This window comes from Centroberyx affinis, unplaced genomic scaffold (assembly GCF_046629955.1).
Source record: "Centroberyx affinis isolate AG114_WGS23_722 - 3 ecotype Tasmania unplaced genomic scaffold, CSIRO-AGI_Caff_v1 ptg000189l_1, whole genome shotgun sequence".
Lineage (NCBI taxonomy): Eukaryota > Metazoa > Chordata > Actinopteri > Beryciformes > Berycidae > Centroberyx > Centroberyx affinis.
In genome coordinates, this window is record NW_027278884.1 from 300710 (window position 1) to 325655 (window position 24946).

The following is a 24946-nucleotide window of genomic DNA, read 5'->3' on the forward strand; positions in this document are numbered from 1 at the left end:
TCACAGGTGAGAGGAGACGACTGGCTAATTTAATGACTTGTCTGTAGAGTATACATTCACACTCTCCCTCACTTACTCTCTCACACACACAATACATGCACAAATACGCACATGCACGCATACACACACACTAATAACGGAGGTATAGTGCATAAGGGCAGCTGAGTAAGGATATATCTGGCCACCTGACATTCTCACAAGTGTGTGAGGAAGATGAGTGATTTCATGAGATAACTTTACAGTACAGATCAGTATAAAATGCCTTCAACTCTTCTTGTGAAATGGGGAATTGAACTTTACAGTGAGGAAAATGAAACATTTATTCCCGAGAAGGTCAGACTAGGCAATACTGTGATAATTAACAGGTCAGTGTGAAAGTCCTCAACAGGGTAGCCCTCCATGTGTGTATGACCAGCAGAGAAGATGAGAGCAGGTGTCAGCTTGACGAACACGTATCCCCTCCTCTAGAGACAGGGGGGCAGAGGGAAGGAGAGATGGAGTAATGGAAGACTGGAGGGAGGACGGAGGGGGGGCTGAAGGGGGGCCACTGGAGCAAATCCAGCAGAGAGAAGGTGAGCAGCCTGCCTGCCCGCCTGCCTCCCCTCCCCCTGCAGATTGAAGTCTTGCGAAGAAAATAAAGTTTATTGCCTGGAAAGAGGGGGAAAAAAGCATGTAAAAAGCATTAAAGCGATGGAGGTGAACAATTAGACAGATGGCCAGGTTTTGGAAGGAGAGGGGAAAAAAAGAGGGAGAAAAAGAGAGGGAGAACGCGCGGACGCAATCGTTCAGGGTTTTTATGAGGACCCTGACAACTCCTGGTCTCTTCAAGGGCGAAGGAAAAGTGAGAGGCAGCGAAGCCTCTCTGGTTAACTCTGGAGTAATCGCTGAGTGTGCAACACCACAGAGCTCGGCTCGGGGTGACAGAGCTTACCGCCCCCAGCTACACACAACCTACCACTCTGTCTAAACACAAACGGCTAATTACGACTTTCTTAAAGAACGCCAAGTGTAAATAATCCTCGCGGCTTCAAAGGCTATAAACCACGCAGACCGCCTGTCCATCTTTCTGGCCGCACGTCCACCAAAGAGCCGCGCGATGAAGACAGAAAACGGCAAGGTCACCATGATGATAACATGGGCATCAGATCCCTCAGCCCTCCACCTCTCACCCTCCACCCCCGCCTCCAGCCGTCAACCCAAGAGAACAGCTGTCTGTAACATGACAATGACCTTTCCGACTTTCACCAAGAGGGAGAGAGGGAGGGAGGAAGGAGGGAACTGATAGATGAAGGATAGAGAGAAAAAAGTAAAGTGTGTGTGTGTGTGTGTGTGTGTGTGTGTGTGTGTGTGTGTGTGTGAGTGAGTTGAGGAAGTTGGCCTCTGCAGAGGTTCTCCTCCTCTCTCCTGGTATGCATCACATGTGTGGGGAATGAGGAGTGGTCACTGCTGTGGAGGAAGATGGAGACGGAGTGGGGGATGGAGGTGGAAGAGCTCTAATACAATTATAACTGGGGCCATCCAATCCAATAAAATGAAGAGGTATTAGAGCAGGAGAGCCCCATCCTGTTCAATAAGACACTGGACCACTCTACTAACTCTTTAAACACACACACGCACCCAAACACGCACACACAGACACACACACACACAGGTACACACACCCCGCTGACCCCTTTAATAGCACGGCAGCCACCCCTAATGGACGCAAGCAAGTGGAACCGCCAAATAATACACTGTCTTAATGCACTAGGCTCAATCTCATCCCCCTCTCCCCTTATCCCTCTCAGCCTTCCCTCTCACACTTTAACCCCTCTTTCCATCTCTCCTCGCCCCGCGCTGCCCACCATCACCCCGGCCGCCCTTATAGATCACCAAAGAAGGGCCAACACTTAAGAAATCAAAAGTACCGCCATATATACAAAACACTTAACCCGCAGACCCTGGTTAACACCTCAGGCCCGGAGAGGACGACGGTAAAAAGAGCGAGCGGAGGAAGATGAAAAAGAGGCTTGCAGAAAGAGCGAAAGGAGAAAAAAAATCATTTACAGACTATTTTAAAAGAGCAGTTAGAGACGGTTTCTATCGCTCCTTGTGAATATGAGATACATGATATCAATATAAAGCGACAGCGATATTACACGGTCGTGTTTTTACCAGCAGGTGCGGAGGTAAGGTGTTGTAATGGCGGTGAAAGTGAATGAGCAGGGAAGACACCATGTGAAAAGGGCACCTTATAAAAGCAATTAGAGAAATGACTTTGAGCCCCTCTTCTTGCTCTGTAGATTAGAACAGGCCTCGGAGGGAGGAACACAGAGGAACTCAGATCTCTGTGACCTTGTCCGCACCACACCACACTAAATTGGTCATCAGCTTTTAAGACTGTATTTTATCATAGATATATATTTTTAGCGAAAAGAAAAAGAGAAAAGGGAGGAGGGGGGAAACTGTGGAATGTGCCGGTCGTATATCATCCTGTCACAATTATGACGTTCGTTCATAAATACCAACCAATCTCCTCTCCACCTGGCTAAGTCACATGCGCTTGTGCTTGTGCACACACTCACACTCGCAACCGCACAGGAAACAAGCACCTCTAGCCACAAGACAGGTGTGCGTGCACCTATACTCTGACAAAGAAACGCGGACACACACCACGTGCAGCGCACACACACACGCACACACCACAAACAAAGAAACAGACACATCTGGCTGGGTGTCCTACCGCAGATCTGAGAACTGACCTCCACACACACACACAAAGAGACAGAGCACACATTCAGGCACCCAACACACAAATGAATGCACATGCTCTGCACATTACAAACACAAACACACACAAACAAACAAATGCACGCGCACATACACATTCACTTACTCACTCACATGCACACACACTGCAATTAATAGGGAGGCAGGTCTCTGGCGAGGAAGAGAAAGTGCCTGTTCAGCACATACAGGCAGAATATGCAATTTCCTCCAGTTAAGTCTGTATTAAATTGATTTCTTCTTTCTCTGACACGGACTGGGTTTTTCCCCCCTAATGAAAGCTGGATAATCTACAGGTTTTCCCTTTCCTGAAATCAAGTTACAAATCAAGCAACTGCGGGGGCAGATATGGGAAAGGTGAAGGAAGGACATGGGATGATTTTCCAGATGAGAAACATGGAGAATGAAGCACATACGTGCTGATACTCTTAACATGGACATCAGGGGCACCTCACGTGCACGTGTGCACACACACACACACACACATACACACACACACACACGGAGTAAAGGCCAAGCCACCGTAAAGTACTTGCTGACATTTCCGTTCAGCGAGGTGCTAGGGCTACGCAGGGCTGTGTTAGTAAACACAGCATTAATGACTGTAATTAATGAAACACATTAATTAGTAAGCACTTTAATCAGTTAATCACTCACTCAAACCTGACAAGGAGCTGTGTAGAGACTGGAGAGAAACACACAGCATGCTGAGAACAGATGCAAAAAAAAGGAGAGAGGACAAAAAAAAAACAGTAAATGATAATTAGAGAGAAAACATTTCAGGACAAAGTGTTGGGGAAAATAGTGAGAAAAATATAATTATAATACAAAATTACAGCTGAATAAAATTAAATGTGATAGTAGGAGAATGTGTAAGAAAGACTCATTTCACCTTTTCAAAGGTAAAAATACAAAATGTCCCTTGTCTGCTAAAATGATCTGAGAACAATTCCAGCTGTATTTGAGGTTGTTGTAGCAAAAAATTAAAAATAAAAGCTTCATTTTCAGACCATTATAAGGAAAGATATGTGTGTATGCAAGTATGTATATCAGCATGTTATATGTGTTTCAGTCACTTAAACAAAAGAACACATCATAACTAAAGTTAGAGAAGATTTTATACTGTAGTTTGAGGAGTGATCAATTTACCTTTCAGAAGAGAGAGAGAGAGAGAGACGGGGCAGAGAGAGAGAGAGAGAGAGAGACGGGGCAGAGAGAGAGAGAGAGAGAGAGAGAGAGACGGACAGAGAGAGAGAGACAGAGAGAGCGACAGAGAAAGAGAGACAGACAGAGAGAGAGAGACAGAGATGGGAAATGAAAAGGACAGGGCGGTCATCATAATTGCAGAGTTTGCTTTTCGGATGCAGACAGACCAGGGCCATGGGGCCTGAGGCAGATATCAGATTCCACACAAACACACACATGCACACGGGGACGCACATACAAACACTTACACATGCACCCATATATACGAACACACACACACACAATTCCACAACCCCCCCCCGTATAGCAGTTCTTTCATTAAGGTAAGGGATAGCCAATATAATTTTGAATGTGTTTTATGTGCATTTGTGTTCTATAAAGAATGAAGTCAGATGGCAAGATCCAGCTTTCAACCCTAACAATATCATTTTTACATTACAAACCCCGTTTCTCCCTTTCTCTCTCTGTCTTTCTGTGTGTGTGTGTGTGTGTGTGTGTGTGTGTGTGTGTGTGTGTGTGTGTGTGCGTGCGTGTCTCCGTCTCTCTGTCTCTCAGTCTTTCCGTCTCTCCTCTCCCTCATACAGTAGCACTACAGCGGCTGATCAGATTTACATTAAAAAGTGATGGAGATTTAAATAATGTGTCTATGTTCTCAGAAAGACATCAAGAGATTTTCATCTTACTCTCCTCTTCCTCTCTGTCTCTTCCTCTCCATTTCCTCACCCTCTCCTGCTCCTATCTTCCCCCTCATCTCACCCTCTCCATCTCCGCCAGATTCGCAGACAGTGCACATTTTCCTGCATGTCTTCAGTGTAACCGATACCCCTAACAACCAGGATTTTAATGCGATCCATATTGCTCCCTAATATTTCAGATCTCAGAATAAGCACTGGCAATTACATATTTACACCCAGCTTATTTTGCAATTCTGCACAGGGGCTTTGGTGTCTGGGTGAACGGCACACGCAGACTTAGATGCTGATTATGTCTTGGTTAGATAACAATAAAGTCAGAGCAAAACTCCTAGACCCCATGCACTTATATGCACAACTTTCTGTTTGGGGGCGTCAGCAATAAAGCTCAGCTCTCTCAAGTACAAAATAATGTGTTCTTTCCAAGTGCGGCGGTAATGTGATTGCTTTATCTAAACCTGCTAGTTTTACACTGTTTAATTTCTCCTGAAACGCTTGTGCCTTGTATCATCTCGGTATCCGGAGGGCTAGTAAAGTTCCCAACACACTCGCAGAAATGCCCGCATTTCCGCATATATACACTCTTGTAGTGAATACACATAGCTGTACAGAGATGATAAATTAAGCCGCTTTGATTTGGTTATCCAACCTCTTTTTGTACCAGCTTTATAAAAACATAAGCATAACATAATTGAATAAGAAAGGGATCTGGCAATTAAGAAACATGGAGGCCTTTGATCTGAGTGAGTGTATAATAGGTCTTTTGATGAGGGAGTGTTTTACACTCCGCGGGGTCTGGTATGCACTTTGATTAAAAGCTCTTTTGTTTGGCAATATTCTAAACTGCTTACCATTTTCCACTGTCACAATAGTTTAGCCTGGAAATAAAAGAGATCATGCTTTTTTTTTCTCCCTTTCTCTCTGGGATTAAATATCTTGTTTTCTCTGGTATGAAATCACACAGTCGCTATGCTGAGTAGATACTGAGTTAGCGTTATCACTGAACGAGTGGAAAAAGAGACCTAGGGCAAAATGTCAAATGTGAGAAATAAAAACAAAAAGGTTAACAGTGGCACTGAGGGATGGGCAATAATAATCATAATCATAATCACATTCATCCCGGGCAATTGTAGTTGTTCAGGCACTATTTACATGATCTACCCTGTCTGTTGATAAGGTCATGTGGTGCGTTTTGCATTCTGTTAAGATGTTACACAGATTTGAATAATAAGATTCTCATCATGCATCTTTAGCCCCTTGTCACCTGATAATAGCCTGAAAGACACTCATGGAACAATGTAATAAATGCGTCATGTGACCTCAGCCAAGGTCAGGGGTCAGCAAGCCGCGGATTGTCAACGGAGCGCTGCCTGACAGAGAATAAATGATGCCTTGTAAACAAATTGCGTTATTGCTTTAATTCATGCAGTCTGATTCAATTTGCTGGGAGAAGAGTCCTTCACAAGGGAACGAAGGAACGAAGGAATGACAGAGAGGAGAGGAGAGGAGAGGAGAGGAGAGGGGAGGAGGCAGTGGACGATGCGCACTGGGCAGACACCTTCTCCCTCCATGCCTTTGTCTCCACCGCAGAAGTGTAACCACATTAAAATCCCTCATCATCTCACAGGAGTGTGCACTCCTTTCCATACATGGTGAGTCTTCCTATTGTCTCTCAGCTAAATGTAATAAGGTTGTGTTAAATTGAGTTGGGCCAGGCCACTGAGCTGACTCCCTGCCCCGCCATGGTCTGACTGACAATAAGCAGGGAGCAGAAACTCACTGATCTGAGTATCATAAACAGACACACAGACTATGTGTTGTCTGCTGTGTAAACATGATAAGGAGTTTGGGTAATTTGTCAGAGAATGAAAGCAGGGTAAAGTGAAAAAATAAACTGAGCCCAGTTGGGCAGCTGCTGGACTGAGGATGCTTACATCTGAAGAAATATTTGTAAGGTTATTGAAGTGGGCAAATGGGAAAGCCCATTTCCTATGGCACCATGTCATGAACCTAAAAACCCTCAATGAAACATCTGTATTAAGTTTGCTCTACCCCACAAAGCTACATTAGGTCTCTCCTCAGTCTGCCCCTTAAATTCCATCAGAGTAATCCCGCATTATTGCCCTCTAACAGTACCCTAAACGGAGAATAAAAAGTTTGCTTCCCTCTAGCAGTGTATTACCAGGAAACAACAGGCCCTTTCCTCATTAAGTTATAGATATAAATGCTCCAAAGCATGAAATTACCCCCGAGCCTCCCTCTCCAAATAACCTGGTTTGCAAACAAATGATCCGAGCACAAGCAGTAAAAGGCAGATTATTAAAATAATAGGAGGGATTTAAATTTGCATCCACAGAACAATTCAGCAAAGGACTGTGCAATTACTCCTCCCCCTCCTCTTCCCCTGTTCATTCCACCTCTCCACTGGCATCCCAAGTCCCTCACACTTTATTGTGTCCATCTGTTCCTTCTAGGAAACAGAAATAGAAAGTTAGGTATATTCAGGTGTGTGTGTGTGTGTGTGTGTGTGTGTATGTGTGTGTGTGTGTGTGTGTATGTACATGTAGGTGTGTGTGTATGTGTGTGTGTGTGTACGTGGTCAACTACGGAGGCATATTTTGAGTATTTATTATTTCATGTATATTATTTACCTGAAGCAAAACACTTCTCCTTGGCCCCCCTCTTTGAAGCGCCTCTCCTCGTCTATCTCCTGCTGTGATAGATATCTAACTTTAGCCTGAGACAATAACAGTCCCTCCTCCCATGCTGGAGTAAATGAGAGATGAGAGAGTGAGGTGAGCAGGAATGGGCCAGGCAAAGGGAGCTCAGGTCTGCATTACCTCTGAGTTATGGCCTCCATTTGCATCTCAATCAGCCTCTTTGGAGAGCCCACCACCTTGGTAACACCCCCATCACACCACAGCCACCCTGGGCAATCAGGGAGATTTAGTGGGGCTGGCAGCCCACGGCGGGCACCCCCTGGCTGGGGCTCACAGCCCATTCCCAGCCCCCGGTCTCGCTAAGGGCCCTCTGGGCCACATCCAAACACAGGAGAATGGCAGCACTTAACAAGACTGAGGAAGACCAAAATAGACAAGCAGCAGGAACAGGCCATAAAACAGAGGGAAAACAAAGCACCCATGTGATTTTAATAGATGGTCCCAACATAGATGTCTGCATAGTGTTCTGTGTTGCTGCCTCATTATAGCGAGAGAAAAAAGAAAACAAATTTGAACTTGTGACCCTAGGTGAGAACGTTTTATCTCAGAGTTGATGATGACACTGACACCATCCCACTGCTCCCTTACAGCAAAGCAGGCTCCCTCTAACGTAATGGGAGTACACGCACCCACAAACACACACACACATACACAAACACATACACAAACACACACTGCTACATGGTGTGATTTGCAGATAGTGAATGCTCCACTTGAGAGTTGCCTCTCTAGTTAGTGCTGTCTCATGGCTGAACCCTGCTAAGGCATTATTACCCACACTCAGCCCTATTGATATTGTGACTCCAGCATCTGTTCACCTCCTTGTTACTGCCTGGACCCCAGCACAGCCTCCCATCTGACTGTGTGCATGGCATGTGTGTGTGCCTGTGTACCTGCGTGCGTGTGTGTCTGTGTGTGTGTGTGTGTGTGTGTGTGTGTGTGTATCCCAGACCTCTGGGGCAGAGAGTAGTCACTGTACACAGGAGAAGACAAGAGAGGCTGAGCAGGCTAATAGAGAAATCTAGCAGACACACCAGGGGCCTAATCAACTGCAAAGGACACTTACCCACAGCTCCAAGCCTCTCTGTAACACAAACACACTCTGGCCTTTCTTTCTCCCTCTAATCTCACTGATACTCTAAAAACTCCACGCTGCCCTCGCCGATGACACGCCGCACAAAAACTTTGTAAGAGAGGCTTGTAGAGAACAACAAGGAGAGAGAAAGCAGCACTGGAAGCCAAAGTTAACCTGCAAACACAGATGGCCCAGGTGAGCTGAGGGGAAGACTAAACAAAAGAGAAAAGGGAAGAGAGCGATGGAGAGAATAAGAAAGAGGAGCCGAGTTTCTGTTATCAGAATCAAATATTAGTGGGGGAAAAAAACTGGGGAGTGGGCAACATTAATCAAAGTGTTCACCTAGTGGGCAGCCATATGGCAGATCAGCACGCCAACAGTGCAAACTTGCTGATCTTCAGTAACGGGGTGCAATTAATTCCACTGGCTGCATTCATCTCTCCCTCACACACTAAAGGAAGGGAGGTAGAAAAAGAGGAACGAGAACGGAGGAGGGTTTGTTATGACTCCTTCCTCCTCCTCCTCCACTCTTTCTTTCTTACTCTCTCTCTCTCTCTCGGAGCAGGGGAATCAAACCCAGGTGATGAATGAGGTGGACACGAGGGCCTCAGGTAGCTCCTGTGGTGATGGTGGGGGGATGAAGAGGGGAGGGGAAGAGGAAGACAAGGAGAAGTCGAGAAATTAGGAAGAAGAGGAGAGAAGAGAATGGTGGGCAGGGGAGAGAAGAAGAGAAGAGGAGAGAATGGTGGGCAGGGGATTGGCTTTGTCTAAGAGCTGGCCAAGGCATTTGTAATTAGGTCTTAAAATAGAAAGAGAGAAAGAGAGTGAGAGCACTCTCTTTCTCTCTTTCTATATATACGGCATATAACTGTTTGTGTGTGTGTGTTTTGTTTCCCCACCAACACTTTTTCAAAATTCATTGTGCAAAATTTGTTCAAAATCAAAATCTTAATAGAAAGTAATCTGAGGTGCAAAAAATGCACAGATTGCCCTCACAATGCAATCTTAAATCCTTTTCACACACGAAAATGTTAGCCATCATAAACGTAGGTTATTTTATCCTACATTTCATACTTTTTTTTTTTTAAACCCGGGTTAACAACTGACCCCAGGTATTATTTATGTAGATTTCACACAGTGCATTATAAACCCGGGGTTTTTTAGGCTAACGAAAATGAGTGGACAAGCGCAGCATGCAAGAAATATTTGTTTGTAAACATGTAAACAGACGTGCGTGCTGTGTGCGATGATATGTAAATGAGGTGATGTAGTGGCACTTAACTTGAAGTAACATTCTAACCCTGCAGCATTTCACACGGCTTTGTGTTAGCCACGCTTTTTGGGGACAGAGTCTCTCTATGGAAGACGGAAGCAAATGCAGTGGCACAATGTATTTTATTCTACTTTCATCAGATGCCCACACACCAAGGTTGGAGTCAATTCACTCATTTCAAACTGTAAATTGAAAGAGCAATGAACATGATAGTGACAGAGTCTTCAGTCTCATTAATTTCTTTATAAGTTGGATAGAGAAACCTTTTATGGCAAAAGATGGCCAGTGTGTGAATTTTGAAGAGAATCCACTCGGTGAGCCGACTGAAGAGAGTGAACTGAGCTCAACCCAGCCACACACACACACCCTCACGGCTCTCAGACCTCTTTTGGTTTTATGTAAAATTAGCGTCTCCCCTGGCTTTTAACACAAGCTCATCTCCATGAGCCCCAACCTAGTAAAACTGACTCTAGCAAATGAGTTGTGGTTATGCATTCCCTCAGCCCTCACATCTCTCCCATCCATACAAATATACTGCATCTGCTATCTCACGTCCATATCTCTACGAGCCAGCTCATCCCATAGGCCTAGTCACCATACCACCCATACCAATATCATAAATGACTGCGGGGGGAAGCCTTCATTAGGGCAGCCGTGCCCCTCCACCCCCCTAATCAGGGCATTTTCCTAGTGCGTATTGGGATGGTGCTTTACGGCCCAAACGGGGCTCTGTTAATGAGGAAGTATACATGTCTCCATTTCCTGTCTAGCCAGGTCTGCAGTTCCTGTCTTCGGCCCTATAATAATCATGAGGTTTTTTTAATGAGCTATATTCATCTTGGTCATGCATCAAACACCTAGGCGATGCAGACAGGCAATCCCAGACAAAATGAAAAGATGCATAGAATTGCTCACACCACACAAACATCCCCAATACCCTTAACAAACAGAGTGAAATAGTTACAATCAATGTCATTCAGCTTCTTACCAAGCTTTGGAAATGTTCAGAGACAAATTACAAAATCTGTGTCAGTAAAGATGTTTAGATGTTTAGATCTTCCACATGGGGTAAATATATCAGCGAGACAATGCCTTCACTGCACTCCAGGCAACATGGGTTTAAACCCAGACAGTGACAGCTGAATCATTGCAATGTCCGAGCAAATTCTGTTACAATGTTCCCACAAACCCTGTGCTCCCATTCTGCTCTCATCCTGCTCTGTCCCTCCTTCTCTGTCCTTTTTTCTACCCCTCTTATCTGTCTCTCTCTCTCTCTCTCTCTCTCTCTCTCTCCATCATCCCCTCTTCACTCCCAGGCCTCATTGACATTAACCTGGAGCACTCACATTTTCCCATGGTTCTCCATGTTGCTCTCCACATGTCAGAGCGGGAGGCTTTATGGCCCACATCCATCAGCGTCACATGCCAGGATTTATGGGAGATGGAGTCCAAAGCTGATCGCTCTGAATCAGTCTTCCTGAAGCCGACCCCTGGACCGCTGCGGGAAGTAATGGATGAGCATTCCCCCCCCCCCTTCTCCTCCTCTCACTCACTTCTCCTTCCACCTCTCCTCCTCAGCCATACTCCACACTCTTCCCTTCACCTTTCATGCCTTCGCCTTTCCACTGCCCATCAGTCCTTTCCTCTTCCTTGCCCTAGTTGGCTCTTGTTGGTCATTCATTCAAACCTAATGGAGATTTGGTAACAAAAAATTAATGAGGCAGACTCACTCACAGAAACAACCAAGTGCACACGCGCCCACATACACACACACACACACACACACAGACATAAGCTCATCATTCATTGCTGTGTGTAGGGTTTTATTTGGGCTAATTTATCACAACACTGTATTAATAGGCAGCAGTGCCCTTCAGAGGAGAGATGAGAGGCACCAATTAACTCTGTTCACCGTTCACTGCCACGGACAGACCTGTAAGAATGACAAAGGTCTGTCAAATTACCCCGTCCTATATCAGCTCTCTGTGTATTAGAGAACATCACAGTAAACGAGGAGGGAGAACAAGCGCAATGGATGATTAAGTAAAGGCAGACTTACAGCAGAAATCAATCTAATATTTTCCCAGAGATGTTGCGCTGGTTAATACCCTCTTCTCTGGAGCTACACAAGCCGCTGCCTTGTCTAGAAATCTCAAATCCAATCTCCACATCCATGGAATCATTTCTATTAACCCTATGACTAAAATAACACTTGAGGATTAACTGTCCGCTCTGTCCACAACAGATTATCCAATCAGGCGTTGTGATAGCATTGATGGGACAGAAGGTTAAAGAGCTCAATAAAGTTTGAGACGACATACTTCCTCTTCACAAGGTCCAGCCTACAGCAGAATTAAGTAGCTGGGCCTCTGGTGTCTACATATAGAGGTGTGACTGAGGGAGTTACAGAGGTCAAAGGTCAAACTGTGTTCACCGGTTTATAGCAGCTTTTATTACAGAGTTATTTGATATATTAACCCAACCTGTTCACCCCCTAACCTGCCTGTATATAGAGCTGGTTATCCAAAAGTTGCACAGCCTATACCATAAACACACACACATACACACACACACACATGCTCATTTCTCAACTGGAACACATGAAATAATATTGCCCTGCGGCCCCCAACAGGTCTGGACCCTAATAAAGGCTTTACACTATGAAAGAAACACAGTGAGGCAGCTCCGACACCCCTGAGCCTCCCTCAACACACACACACACACACACACACACTCTCACACACTCACAGGGACTGGGCCTGGTCACAGGTCAGGGGAGCCTGTAGCTCTCTGTGGTCCAGGGGAGCAGAGCCAGTTGAACCTGTAATATGCTCCTCTCTCCCCTGGTGCCACTTGTTGGGGTTTTAGTGCAGGGGAAATTACACCTGCTCTCTAGCCTGAGACCAGCAATGACACACAGGCCGCTGGTACTGGGGATTACACACCCATGGAGTGAAAGTCAGACACACAAACACACAGACACACACACAGACGCTTGCACACCAACACGAACACACACACACACACACACACACACACACACATAAACAAAAGAAGAGCGCTGGAATTAGTCACACACAACAGCTGTGACTATTGAAATGTGTAGGCGAGATGAAGGGGGGTGTGTGTGTGTGTGTGTGTGTGCGTGTGATGTTGCATTTACGCCACAACATCACTGATCAACAAAACATTTTATAGGAGTGCTTCATACTCCATTAAAAGACTGGTATCGTTTTTTAAAATATGAGTAGCCCAAATAGCAATAACATATTAACAGCCCCTCTCTCCATCCGCCAATCCCCACAGGCTTCTCTCCTCACTGGGCGAGCAGAGAAGAGAATATGACCTGGCTCTTCCATTGGAACAATAACATCCAAACACAGTATCCACAGTGTAAATATAAGGTCATAGACACAAGATCAATCCCATATAAAATAGATGTGTAAGATTAGGCTATACTCTAATCAAATATGCTAGTACTACTGCGCTATAAGCTTAATCATCTGTCACTGTGTAGGCCTAATCACTCGTTAGGTGGTGTAGCCATTTCATCATCAAAATGTTATCCCAAAATGATCACAACATCCAGCCTACTCTGCAAGTCAAATGTGAGCTGAGAGATAATCATTGATATGGGGCAGGAGAGAATGAAACTAATAAAAAGGCAGTGTATCAAAGTATCGCAGTTAAGCATTAGTCACGTGAGGGCAACTACGCCACAACTCTGCTGTTCTCTAAATGAATCCCCCTCGTCCCATGCTTGATTTATGGACCTGTAAAAACACACGTTGTTTTTAATCTACTGCTGCCTGAATCTGCCTCTCTAATGAAATGTGGATCTGTGTGTGTATGTGTGTGTCTGTGTGTGTGTGTGTGTGTGTGTGTGTGTGTGTGTTTGTGTGTGTGTGTGTGTGTGTTTTGATGATGATGTATGGGCTTGGGTCTGATTCTTTGAGCATGAATTTTCTCTCTGATAAATATGCATTCAGTTACACAGACTGATTAAGCTGTAAACCAGTGTTAACTCTGTGTCAAAGCACATGCAAACACACATACATACATACATGCACACGCACACACACACACACACACACACACACACACAACTTCCCGGAATCTAATGATAGCTGTGCCTGGGGCAGGATTGTTTGGATGCCTGAAGCGGTTCACTGATATCAATTCCATGAGACCTGATTGCAGAGGATATCCTATAAACACAGACGAGGCTTGGAGGCTCACAGCCATATGAGCAAAAGCCATGTTACAGAGACAAAAACGATGATTTGCAGTTAAATGCGATATATCGATTTTGGGGGAATAAAATAAAATAAAACAAAAAAATAATAAAACTACATAATAAAATAAAACGGTAAACCAATCACACTAAGAACTAGGTATTTACCAGGTAAATAAATAGCAACAATAGAAAATGACCAATTATTTACAGCTGTAATTTAGAAATTACAGCTGAATAAAAAAAAAATTTTTTAAAAAAAACTCATGTAACGTTTCCTAGGGAATTAGGCTACACTTGAAATTGTTTCTTTATAAGCAGCATTGCCTCAGTTACACCAAAATCATGTTCAAAGTCATGTTCACAACGACGTCATCATCATTACACACTATTCTAAAAAAAAATACTGTTGACAAAATGCACTTATTATAGGTCGCTTTGGACAAAAGCCTCTGCTAAATGATGTAATGTGATGTCATGTAATGTAATGTAATTTGTTCTTTTGGAGACCGGACTTGATATCCTGTAGAGAACATTGTGTCTGTTGTTCTCGATTGGGGTGACATTGAAATTGTGAGTTACAGCGTGTCAGAAAGGCCGGGCATGGCAGCTGTTGACATGTTGTGACGCACTAGTCTGTTCATTACCGGACAATCTCTCTGTCCTTCATACCAAACACAAATAGACAACAGGCGACACACATACACAGCCGTCTTTCTTCTCTCTCTCTCTTCTCTCTCTCGTACATATAATGCACTCAGACATGGACATGTAGCACACCAAAAGACATGTACAGACACACAAATGCACGTAAACGCACGTGCAGAAACACACACACACACTCACAGACACTCACACACACAGATGAGTACTCATTTAGTTCCCATCTCATGTCTGAGAAAACTCTTGGTGGGTTATGAGAGATGAAGAGAGACAGCATAAATCTCACAGAGACATCAAACACAGAATTACATCTAATTAGCCTATTGCGTCTCCTATGAACTTTATCATGGGATCTGAAAGACTGTGCTAATTTCAAACCATGCTAAAGATGGTAGCAGAGCTTGAGTTAATATGGGATAAATGTTATAGCCAGTTGTCAGATGGTTTCTGCAGTCAACAATACTATGTTCGTTTGTTTGGCAGACATCAACTGGGCCTAAGCCTATTTGGCTGGCGCATATTAAGACCGGCTCATCTCCTGATTTAAAACATTACAGTGTGGGCTGGACTTATCTCTCTGTGATCAGCACTTCTCAGACTTCAATAAAAAAACATTCTCTGTTGGCAGAGAGAGAGAGAGAGAGCGAAAGAAAGAGAGTGAGTGAAAGAGATCCAAGCAACCTCTCACCTCTCTCATCATAAGGAGCCCTCGTCCCTGGGCTATGCGCCCGCCTTCAGAGGGAAGAGTGAAAGAGTGAAGGATGAGAGTCTGTCAGGTTCAAACAACAAAGAGGTGCTGCCTTATACATCCTTCCTCAACCTGTCCCCTTCAGTGGCAGTGACATCATTTAAATCATTTAAATCCTCCCCAACATGACCCGTGGCAAGTGACCCGTCATTCTAACGCTCACACCTCCATGTGAGGCGGCTGCTGAACTGCTTATTTAGCAGAAAAGACCACCCGGCTAACTGTGTGATTTATTCAAAATTATTCCTCCACCGCCCTCCTTCACACAGAGCATTTGCCCATAGTTCACTGTGGTCCAGGCAATTAGGAGCAGGCCACACCTCTTCAGGAGACGGAGCACCTGGCTGTAGCAGACAGACATAAGGAGGAGGAGAGCTGAGCAGCGCACAGCATTTCACGACGGGTTGGAATAACTAAGCAGAGCAGTGAGGGAGAGTGAGGGAGTGAGGAATGCAAGCCAGGCACTTTAGGATTCATTTAGGTTCCCCATCTCCCTGGTCACTTTATTAGCAGTCTGGGAAGAGTGATGCATGTCTCAAAGCTATGCAAAATGCATAATCAAGCATTTAAATACACGCCATGTGGATGGGTGTGTGCAATGTGCATGCACATACACACGCATACGTGGGCATACATACTGTACTTGTGCAGTGTATTATGCAGATGCACAATCATACATACACACACACACAAAATGCTTACTACTGTAAAACCTCAAGGTATTCACCTCTTACACTTTTATACTACTTACAACGGTCTATACTACACAAAGCCCCCTTTAGCATTCCCATGAGTTGCATTATAACGGCCACCTGTGTAATGTAAAGAAATCCTCGGTGGTATATTACTGTAAATCCTATTGTAGTTCTCCAGCTTTGTGTGGTCGCTCTTTGGAGGAATCAGAGCTAGACAAATTTGAGGAAAAAAGGGTTTCCTCATCAAATTTACATATCGCAATTCCACCCTCATTCCATCCATCCCTTCCCCTCTCTTCTGCAACAAACCAGTGCAGATTGTAGTTGGGGTTGCGGAGCCTTTTTATTCCCAGTTTACAGATACAAAGCAGGGGGGAAACAAATAATAAATAAAGAGAGAAGAGAAGGTCTCCCAGGAGGGGCAAAGGCATGCTACTAATATGTAAGGAAACAGACCAATTTGCACAACGTCTCGTCCAGGGAGCAAGGAAGAGCCACCACCCCCGAATGATTCTGTGCATGTACCTGAGACAGGGGATGAGAATTGGGAGAAGAGGGAGGGGGGAGTCGGGATGGGGGGGGGCAGTGCAGGTATAATGCTGCAGTCTGGGGACCATCTGAAAAGGGGCTCTAAGGCTGCTTATGTGCAAGCTTCGACATCACCAACAACAATCTCCACTGGATTTATCCAATCCATCTGGAGCTATCGCAGCGGTGTGTCAGCAAACACACGTGCACAAATACACTTCTGCGCACGCTGTTTATATGAAGGAAAAAACACAGTGTGAGTGAGTCATCCTAAATTACCATTTACAGGCATGTATTTTTTTAATTAAAGCAATAATTGAGTAAAACTGCTGTTGATGGTAACAGATGTAATCTTGATCTTAAATTGAGATTGCAAGTAAAGTGCCGTTGATATAAGTGAAAAGACAGTAACATCAGGGAAAAAATAACAAGGAAACACCAAGCTACAATTTCAACTACTTAAAATCCCCCAAGACATAAGATCTAAAAATGATGAACTATGATCTACTGGGCTCTCTGGCAGCGGAGGAGAGTGTTACAGACCTGCTCACTGACCTGGGAAATGGGCTGCAATTTCCTTAATCATTCCGGGAAAGAAAAGACGAGAAAAAAGTGGTATGGAACGGGTGAACGGAAGGGGACGTGAGTCTTCTGAGGCCTTGGTGAAAGAAAGAAAAAAGAAAAAAAAAAAAAAAAAGGAAAAGAGCCAGGGAGCAAGGGAGGAGAGGGGAAGAGTGACTAAAAGAGCAGCATCCTGAGGCCCTGGAGGGGGCTGCAACCAACCAGGTCAGCATTTCACATGTGTCACTTCCTGTTGGCCTCAGCGGGAGGAGCGTGGCGTGGCATGGTGGCCAGCGGGGCACAGGGCCTGTCAGACTGACACAGGAGGTTATGCACTGGGCAAACCGACAAACGCAGGCACACATGCATGCACACACACACACGCACACACACCGCTCTCCCTCTCTGTGATTCAGGGTAAAGGTAGAGTGAAGTGACACAAAACGGGGCTCAAATGCATGTATGTGCCCTAATGAACAGTCATGCGAGGCAATAGTTTTCTAGAAGAAATCTGGGATAACTCATCCAGAACTTTGCCAGCTCATACTGCTGTATGTAGGCCATGAGGCACAAACATATGACATTCTCATTATAAATCATAGGCTATGAGCGGAGGTAAAGCCAGCGTGAAACTGAAAGACTGTATCAGGAAAGCATCCGAACACAAGCTTCTGTATCTCCGCAGACATCTTCAAGTTGAGACTGCCATCTTTCTGTCTGTCTCTCAGAAAGACCTCTTCCACCTCTGCTCCTCTGCTTTGTAAAAATCCAGTCGCTCTATACCTGAAATAGCAGAGGCATGGGAAGGAACATAGTGTCTCATTGATTCTGATGTTACCTTATCCTACAGTATGAGAACCAGCGAAAGAGTATCTACATCGGTAGATTATCTAAATATAATTCTATAGATCTAAGGGCTTGAATCTCACACTGATAAACACGGTGAAGGTAGAGGTTTGTGGCAGAGGAGAAGTGGCGTATTCGAAGAGTAACAGTGCATTCTTTGTCTGATTTTCCTGTCCAGCGAAGTAACGGTCTGTCTATCAGTCTGTCTGTCTGTCTGCCTACATGACTGACCGCTCCTTATCGTCTCTCAGTCTGCCTGTCTTGCCTGTCTCTCTGGCCTGTGTTAATGCTGCTGTTTGACATTGCAAACAGCAGGCTTTTTTCTCCCAGCAGCCTCGGTGGACAGTGAGCTTTAGCCTAATTGGTTCCAGAGCAGACCCTGACAGAACTCTCCTCAGCGGCACGCAGCCATATTAATACCCCCCTGCCACACACACATACACACATGCACACACAGACACGCACACACATAACAATCACAAACACAGCAATCAGTGACTAGCTCACTAATTAACGCCCTTACAAAGCATCTCATTAGCATGTGTTGTAGAGAGGGGGTAGCGGGGGAAATAAGCATTTTGGGTAAAAAAAAATAATAAAAATACAAAATAAGACCGGGGTGTGTGTGTCTGCATGTGCGTGTGTGTGTGTGTGTGTGTGTGTGTGTGTGTGTGTGTGTGTGTGTGTTTGTGTGTATTATTCTACTCAGGGGCCAAGGGCCTTGGTTGGCCCACCAAGCAGTGGGCCGGATCTCAAGGGAGTCCATTACAGCTCTCAGAGGGAGACATCGGAGTCAAAGATAAGCAGAATTTTAGAGGCAATCAGGAAAAATAAATCACTGGCACGCAGGCAACACTTTGGTTGTTAACCAGCAGCTTAACCTGCCTCTACTGTGAGTGGAATAGGAGATGGGTAGGTAAGGGGCTATGGTGAAATAGCATGTAGTTAAAGTCTGGGGCAGAGGCCAAGCGCTACGGAGCTGAAAGAGGTCTAGACTACAGCTACTAGAAGGCTAGGGTGTTAAATGTGTTATAATCCACCATCTGAAACAGGTTGAAGTAAATCAGAGCAATCGCTCCAAATCTCTTTCACTCTTTCTGTTGCATATCTTTGTCTCTGCTGCCCTGCTTCGCTCTCTGTATTTTCTTTCTCTATCTGTCTTCCCCTCTCCTTCTGCTCTCCCTCCTTCTTTCCCAGCACCCATCTGCCGCTTAATCCCCTCCCAGTTTTACTGTGGCTTCATCACAGCCTGTAAAAACAGCCCCCTTTGAACCCTATAAAGGCAACCAGCATCGGGCTTATTGTAAAACACAATCATAAGGTAAATGTTTATCCCCTCTCCGCCACTCTAAACTCCCCTAATGAGCCTGCTGGAGGGGTTTCACCACACAGCTCAAATAGAGGCAGGGAAACAACACATTCTATTCAGATTAGGCCTGCGGTGGAGATGTGGCAGAAGTCCCATCACGAAAACCGTATGTAGCATCAACGCAGCAAGAAACTAATTACATGGGGAAACGTCAGCAAAAACACAGATATTGCATTCTCCAAAATACAAAAAAGGCTCTATAATGTCATGCATTAAATATGTTAACTGTAAAACGTGTTAAATATAGACTGTTAGAAATGAATATTGCCTAGCAGTCATATCAGTTGAAGATTAACTAGGCGCACAAGCCAGATTTTTCTCTTCCAGGAATCTTCTGTACAGTGTATTGTTCTGTTTATACAGTCGACAGTCCTGGCAGAGCAGAGTATGATTGGCTGGGAAGGATAAGCCCTCTGACCCTGCTCTTCCTAACAGCCAGTGGCTGTTCTGACCTGCCCATTATCCATCTGTGACCTCCCTATTACACCCACTGTCAGAACACAGCGCTACGCTGAACTGCACTGCCCCGCTCCGAGGATGAGCCATCACTCTCACCTCTGCTCTGAACAGCAACACTGGCCCACACAGTCAGAGAGAGAGAGGGAGAGAGAGGGAGAGAGAGGGAGAGAGAGAGAAAGAGAGAGAGAGAGAGAGAGAGAGAGAGGGAGAGAGACTGAGTTCTGAGTAACGGTAAGCAGGTAGTTAGAGGTCAGAGGTCTTGTGCAATCGGGACGGCAGCTCCACTCCTGGCAGCCGGGGCGGAACTCAGAGAGGGACCTGGAAGTAGATATGATGACCTTTTGTACAGAGGACCCCAAAATATACCCTCTTATCAAAATGACCTTAACGCAGGAGCATGGGAAGGCGAGCAGAGTCCATCCATCATCTTAAAGATTAATCCTCCTCTCTATTCTTCTCCTGAATCTATTAATAACGTCGCCAGAGGGGAGAATTTGCTGCGAAGATTTATTCTGATATTGTGACTTTTATTCATTAGCCTATAATAGGGGCATTCCTTGAGAAGGAAATATGGACTGAGTTTGGAGAATTCTAATTCTTAGCCCCCAGCTCTATTTGAACTCTATGGACTTCTATTAACTCTATCATGTAATTTGATGACAAACTGCACACGCCACATGCCACTGTGCCGCAAATAGGGAAGATTATCATTTACACCGGAGTGGTCACTAGTCGTTTAATCTTTTGAAACAATTCTAAATAGTTTCCATACAGTAATTCACAAACACTTAACAACATCTTGGATAATTCCATGGGACGTGTGAAGCTTGAAAATCAATTTGACTACAAAATCCGGTACTTGGATCAGAGCTTTTCTCACTCATTTAGACAAAGCGGCTACATTAATAGATCTGTACACTGGATTTCACACTGTGGAGCAGCACTGACAGCCCCAGGGGCTTAGTTCAATTAGAGACTTGGGTGAGTTTAAACACTGCAGATCTACTCTCGCTCAAAGGCGTTTGTCTCTCTCTCTCCCTCCCTCCCTCTCTCCCGTCTCCCTCGCTCCCTCCCCTCTCTCTCCATATCTGCGCCGAGCACTCACCGACTCTCCTTCTTCTTCAAGTCCTGCTCTCTGTAATCAACCCAGTGCTAATGGCTTATTCTTTCTGCTCCAGCACCCACATTTCACTTGTTTATTTTCCCACACTCGTAAATCTGGGGACGCGTCACAAGCGCTGCGATATTAGAGCAATAATCTCAGGTAATTATCAGATGCCCTCTCTCTCCCTCTCCCTCTCGCTCTCCCTCTCTCCCTCTCCTTGTCCCACCCCTCCCTTCTGATACCGAGACACCCATACAGAGGAGAGCCGGCCCTGTGTGCTCGGATGCTCGGACGGGGGCCTATACACATTCGGGTCTCACAGGAGTCCGGATCGCTATATTCCACGTCAACGTCCCACGAACGAATGTAATATAAGAGGTGACAGTTGAGATGGTTCTTGAAGGTTCTACTGCCACTTACCCACTCCTGCTGTATGAGGCTGAGTGCCTTGCTGGCCCGGGACAGGTTCCGACATGCCAGGATCACATGGGCACCGTGGAGAGCGAAGGACTTGGCCGTCTCAAAGCCTGCAACACGCAGAGAGAGAGAGAGAGAGGGAGGGAAGGAGGACGAGAGACAGACAGACAGACAAAGACACAGAGAGGAAAAAAAAAAAAAAGATTGAAAGAGAGCAATGCTTTAAAGATTAGTTATTTTTTTGAAGATAACTTGGAGATTCTCAGGGCAGTTGAATCTAAGGGGGTGGTGGTGGTGGTGGTGGGGGGTGCAAGTTACAATCCCTATCAAGTTTCCATATAATTTCTTTCATTGAGCAACCCAGTGGAGAGAGTTAATCATTTCTCTCTGAAGTGATGAAACTGATTGAATTAATGTGGTTCAAGACTTTTTCCCTCTCTTCTCAGATAAAGTTCGGGAACCAAACCACTGGCACTCGCAGAAGGTATCGCCGCACATAGACGGGCAAGGGGAAGGGAGGTCGGTTGCTAATTATGTTAGTAATTATACCATGATGGCATTAATTATGCAAACAACACTCATAATAGAGAAAGGGAGTCAAGTGAACAATTGAACAGACATGACATTCAGACTGAACCTCGGTGTAATATTTCAGAACATCAAAGTGCCTCTGATAAGGACATTTCTCCCATCAAACGAGGTTCTCAGATATGCACAGAATTTATCAGTCCAAGACTACTTCATGGCTCCATCCAAATCATGTAGTCCCGATAAAACTGACAAAAACTGAAGATAGAGGGAGAGAAGTTCATTTCTAAATTGCAAGTCTAAATGGGTCATTTCAACCCGTAGGTTGAATTAATTTATGAGATTAACTTTTTTCCTTTACCATATTTTTATTTCCTTTGACATTTACTATCCTTCAAAGTCTTGTGAAAATGAAGAAGTTCAACTGCAAAGAGCAGCATCGCATTTTTTCTGTCATCTCTAAACATAAATGTACAGTCAGATATACACACACACACACAAACAAACACACACACAGACAGTGAGCATCCTGATTGACAAACTGACGTGCGCAGTAATTGATTGTGGCAAAAAAGGTCTGAGAGGCAGAGCAGCAGGCAGAGTGTATCAGAGGGTGGATTAATATGAACTGTAATTAGATTATACGTCTTAATCTGATTTTCATTAAGAGCAAAACTGGGAGGCCTAATTGTGAGGAGAGTGTTAAGGAGTAATATCTATTAAAACTCAAAATTGGAGTAGGATTGGAAGCCCTTTCTGACAAGTGAAGCATGGAATTAAATTATATGACACCTTATTAGGTGTAATGGAGGGGACTGTGGCCGTGTGCGGGAATCGTTTCACTCACAGGAAATGGAAATGAAAATAAAAACAACATGGCAGAAAAAAAAATGAGCAGTCTGGCTCACTGAGTAAATATACACTTTGGCATTGCAGGTACAGTAGCTACTTTAAGGAAACAAATGTCATAAAAGCGTCCCAGTGTCACAAAAATGTCAGCATTTTCTCTATAATTTCATTTCAAAGCCAATAAAAAAAATCATTTGAAATGCTCTGGATGTGTGTTTTATTGTAGCTAAGGTTACAGTATATTCTATATTCTCAATCCATAAGCAGCAAAAGACCTACTTAAATTTGCAAATGATAAAAAAAAAACAGGATTCTAAACATGCCATAAGTTAAACAGTGATTTTTTTCATCTTTTATAAATTGAACAAGAATACTGGCTGCTGGTAAACAAGAACACCTCACACTCACTTGTTGTGTGTACAAACCATGAAAGTGAAATTAATCGACACCAGTGTTTTCCATAATGGAGAACAAATTAGAATATGGCAGCAACAACAACAGCGGCGCCGAAGCCATGTATTTCCAATGACAAATAACAAGGGCTTGACATTAATTGTGAAATAACGAGAGTGGCGTTGCTGTACAGAGACTCCCCGCCCTCTCGCCCATGTTACCGGTAGAGAGGGCCGCACTGAAATTAGTTCCTGGTCAGGTGTACAACAGAGGCAGCCTGTTTCAGCGTCGCGCGCTGACGGTGGAACATGACGAGAGGTCAGACAGGGGTTTCTGTTGCTCCGGAGGATCGACAGATGCCATAAGCTGTTTTACAACACACAGGAGGCCTAACTATTATGTTGGGCTGTAATGATTCTCCAGGTTCTTTGTCTTCATCAGACAACAGCGGTTATAACACAAGTCACGGTAAAGACAGAAGTGTAAGAGGAAGAGGAGTCAAAGCATTTTAGAAAAGCTGGCAGATGAAGATACACAGTTCATCCCATCTGAACAATCAAATCAGATCCTGTATCTCTGTGGTTGTTCAATCTAAAGATTCACAACATTACAAAAATACAGTAAATGGCTCCGCTATTGTTGAAAATGTATTTTACTGTATTGTATAAAATTAAAGAAAATCTCTATTAAGCAGTGAATGCTCTTCATGGTACATTAGGATCCTGGCCCTACTGATATCCCCAATAATGAGTGTGATTTAGTGATTTCACGCTTTGTTTGTCCTCCCCAGCCCACCGCCCCTCTCCGGATCCCCCTCGTACACAGGTGTATTGGCTCAATGTAATGAGATCATTACCAGCCTCGTCAGTAAACGTGTTTATTTGGCAAACGGAGCTGCCTGCTCCCTCTTTCTCTTGATCTGCATCCAAAGAGGCATTTAACTAAAATAAGCTCTGTACATTTGGGCAAACAGAAGTCAATTCAGATCATTACAAGACCGGTGGGTAAACATGTCTACTGCCCCAATCCCCTTTCACCAGCGCTGAATGTTGCGCTCTAAAACAAAACAAACAAAAAAAATAACACAACAGCGTCACCTACCCACCTGAAGGCTCCAAAGCGTGGTCTGTAACATGACTTTTTATTGTCCAGTTATGCCATTCATGAACATCCAAAAATATGTTTTGCCTGATATTCCTGTAAACCATGAATGAATATGTGACCAACTGGGAGAAGGCAAAAGGCCCTTCAGACTCACACATTACCAGCTTCTGTTTATCGCACTATATACACTATATAATTCTAGGAATCTCTGAATAGTTCATTGAAGAAAAACAGTGTTACAAGGGTTACAAAAATAGTGCAAAGTGTCAAAAAAAACTGCTCTTTGGTTTGAAGTCTGTAACTCAAGTTCAAGGCACTCTTCTTTGAAAAACTTAAAAAATCCTTTATTTGTGTTAAAAAAAATGTTCAAAAACATGAACATGAATTCTTTGAAGCTCCCTGATGAAGGCCAATACCGAAACACATTGCAGTGTTGTAAGTGTTTTTAAATGTCCCTAGATGAACCCTTAAAATAAAGGCTTTTTAAAGTTTTTCAAAGAAGAGTGCCTTGGAGTTTTGGTTCACTCTGAATAGTTTAATTTGAATAGTTTAATAGTGCAGTTGGCTTGATTCTTGCATCAAAAATCATAGGTCTTAAAATTGCCAAAGATCGTATAAGCATATGGATTTATTCATGGTGATGCGGATCATGGAGATGCTAGTCCCCCTACATCTGGACCAGTGATGTCACTGCTCTACGCTGCGATCCACCCCT

General features: G+C 44.4%; 1 protein-coding gene across 1 annotated transcript in view; it reads right to left on the bottom strand.

Annotated features, from left to right (window-relative positions):
- wwox (WW domain containing oxidoreductase) overlaps positions 1–24946 on the bottom strand; it is a 123570-nt gene that overhangs the window by 91927 nt on the left and 6697 nt on the right. The window contains exon 5 of the mRNA XM_071537822.1: positions 21361–21467. Within this exon, the coding sequence (XP_071393923.1) occupies positions 21361–21467 (107 nt within the window). The remainder of the gene's footprint in view (positions 1–21360; positions 21468–24946) is intronic.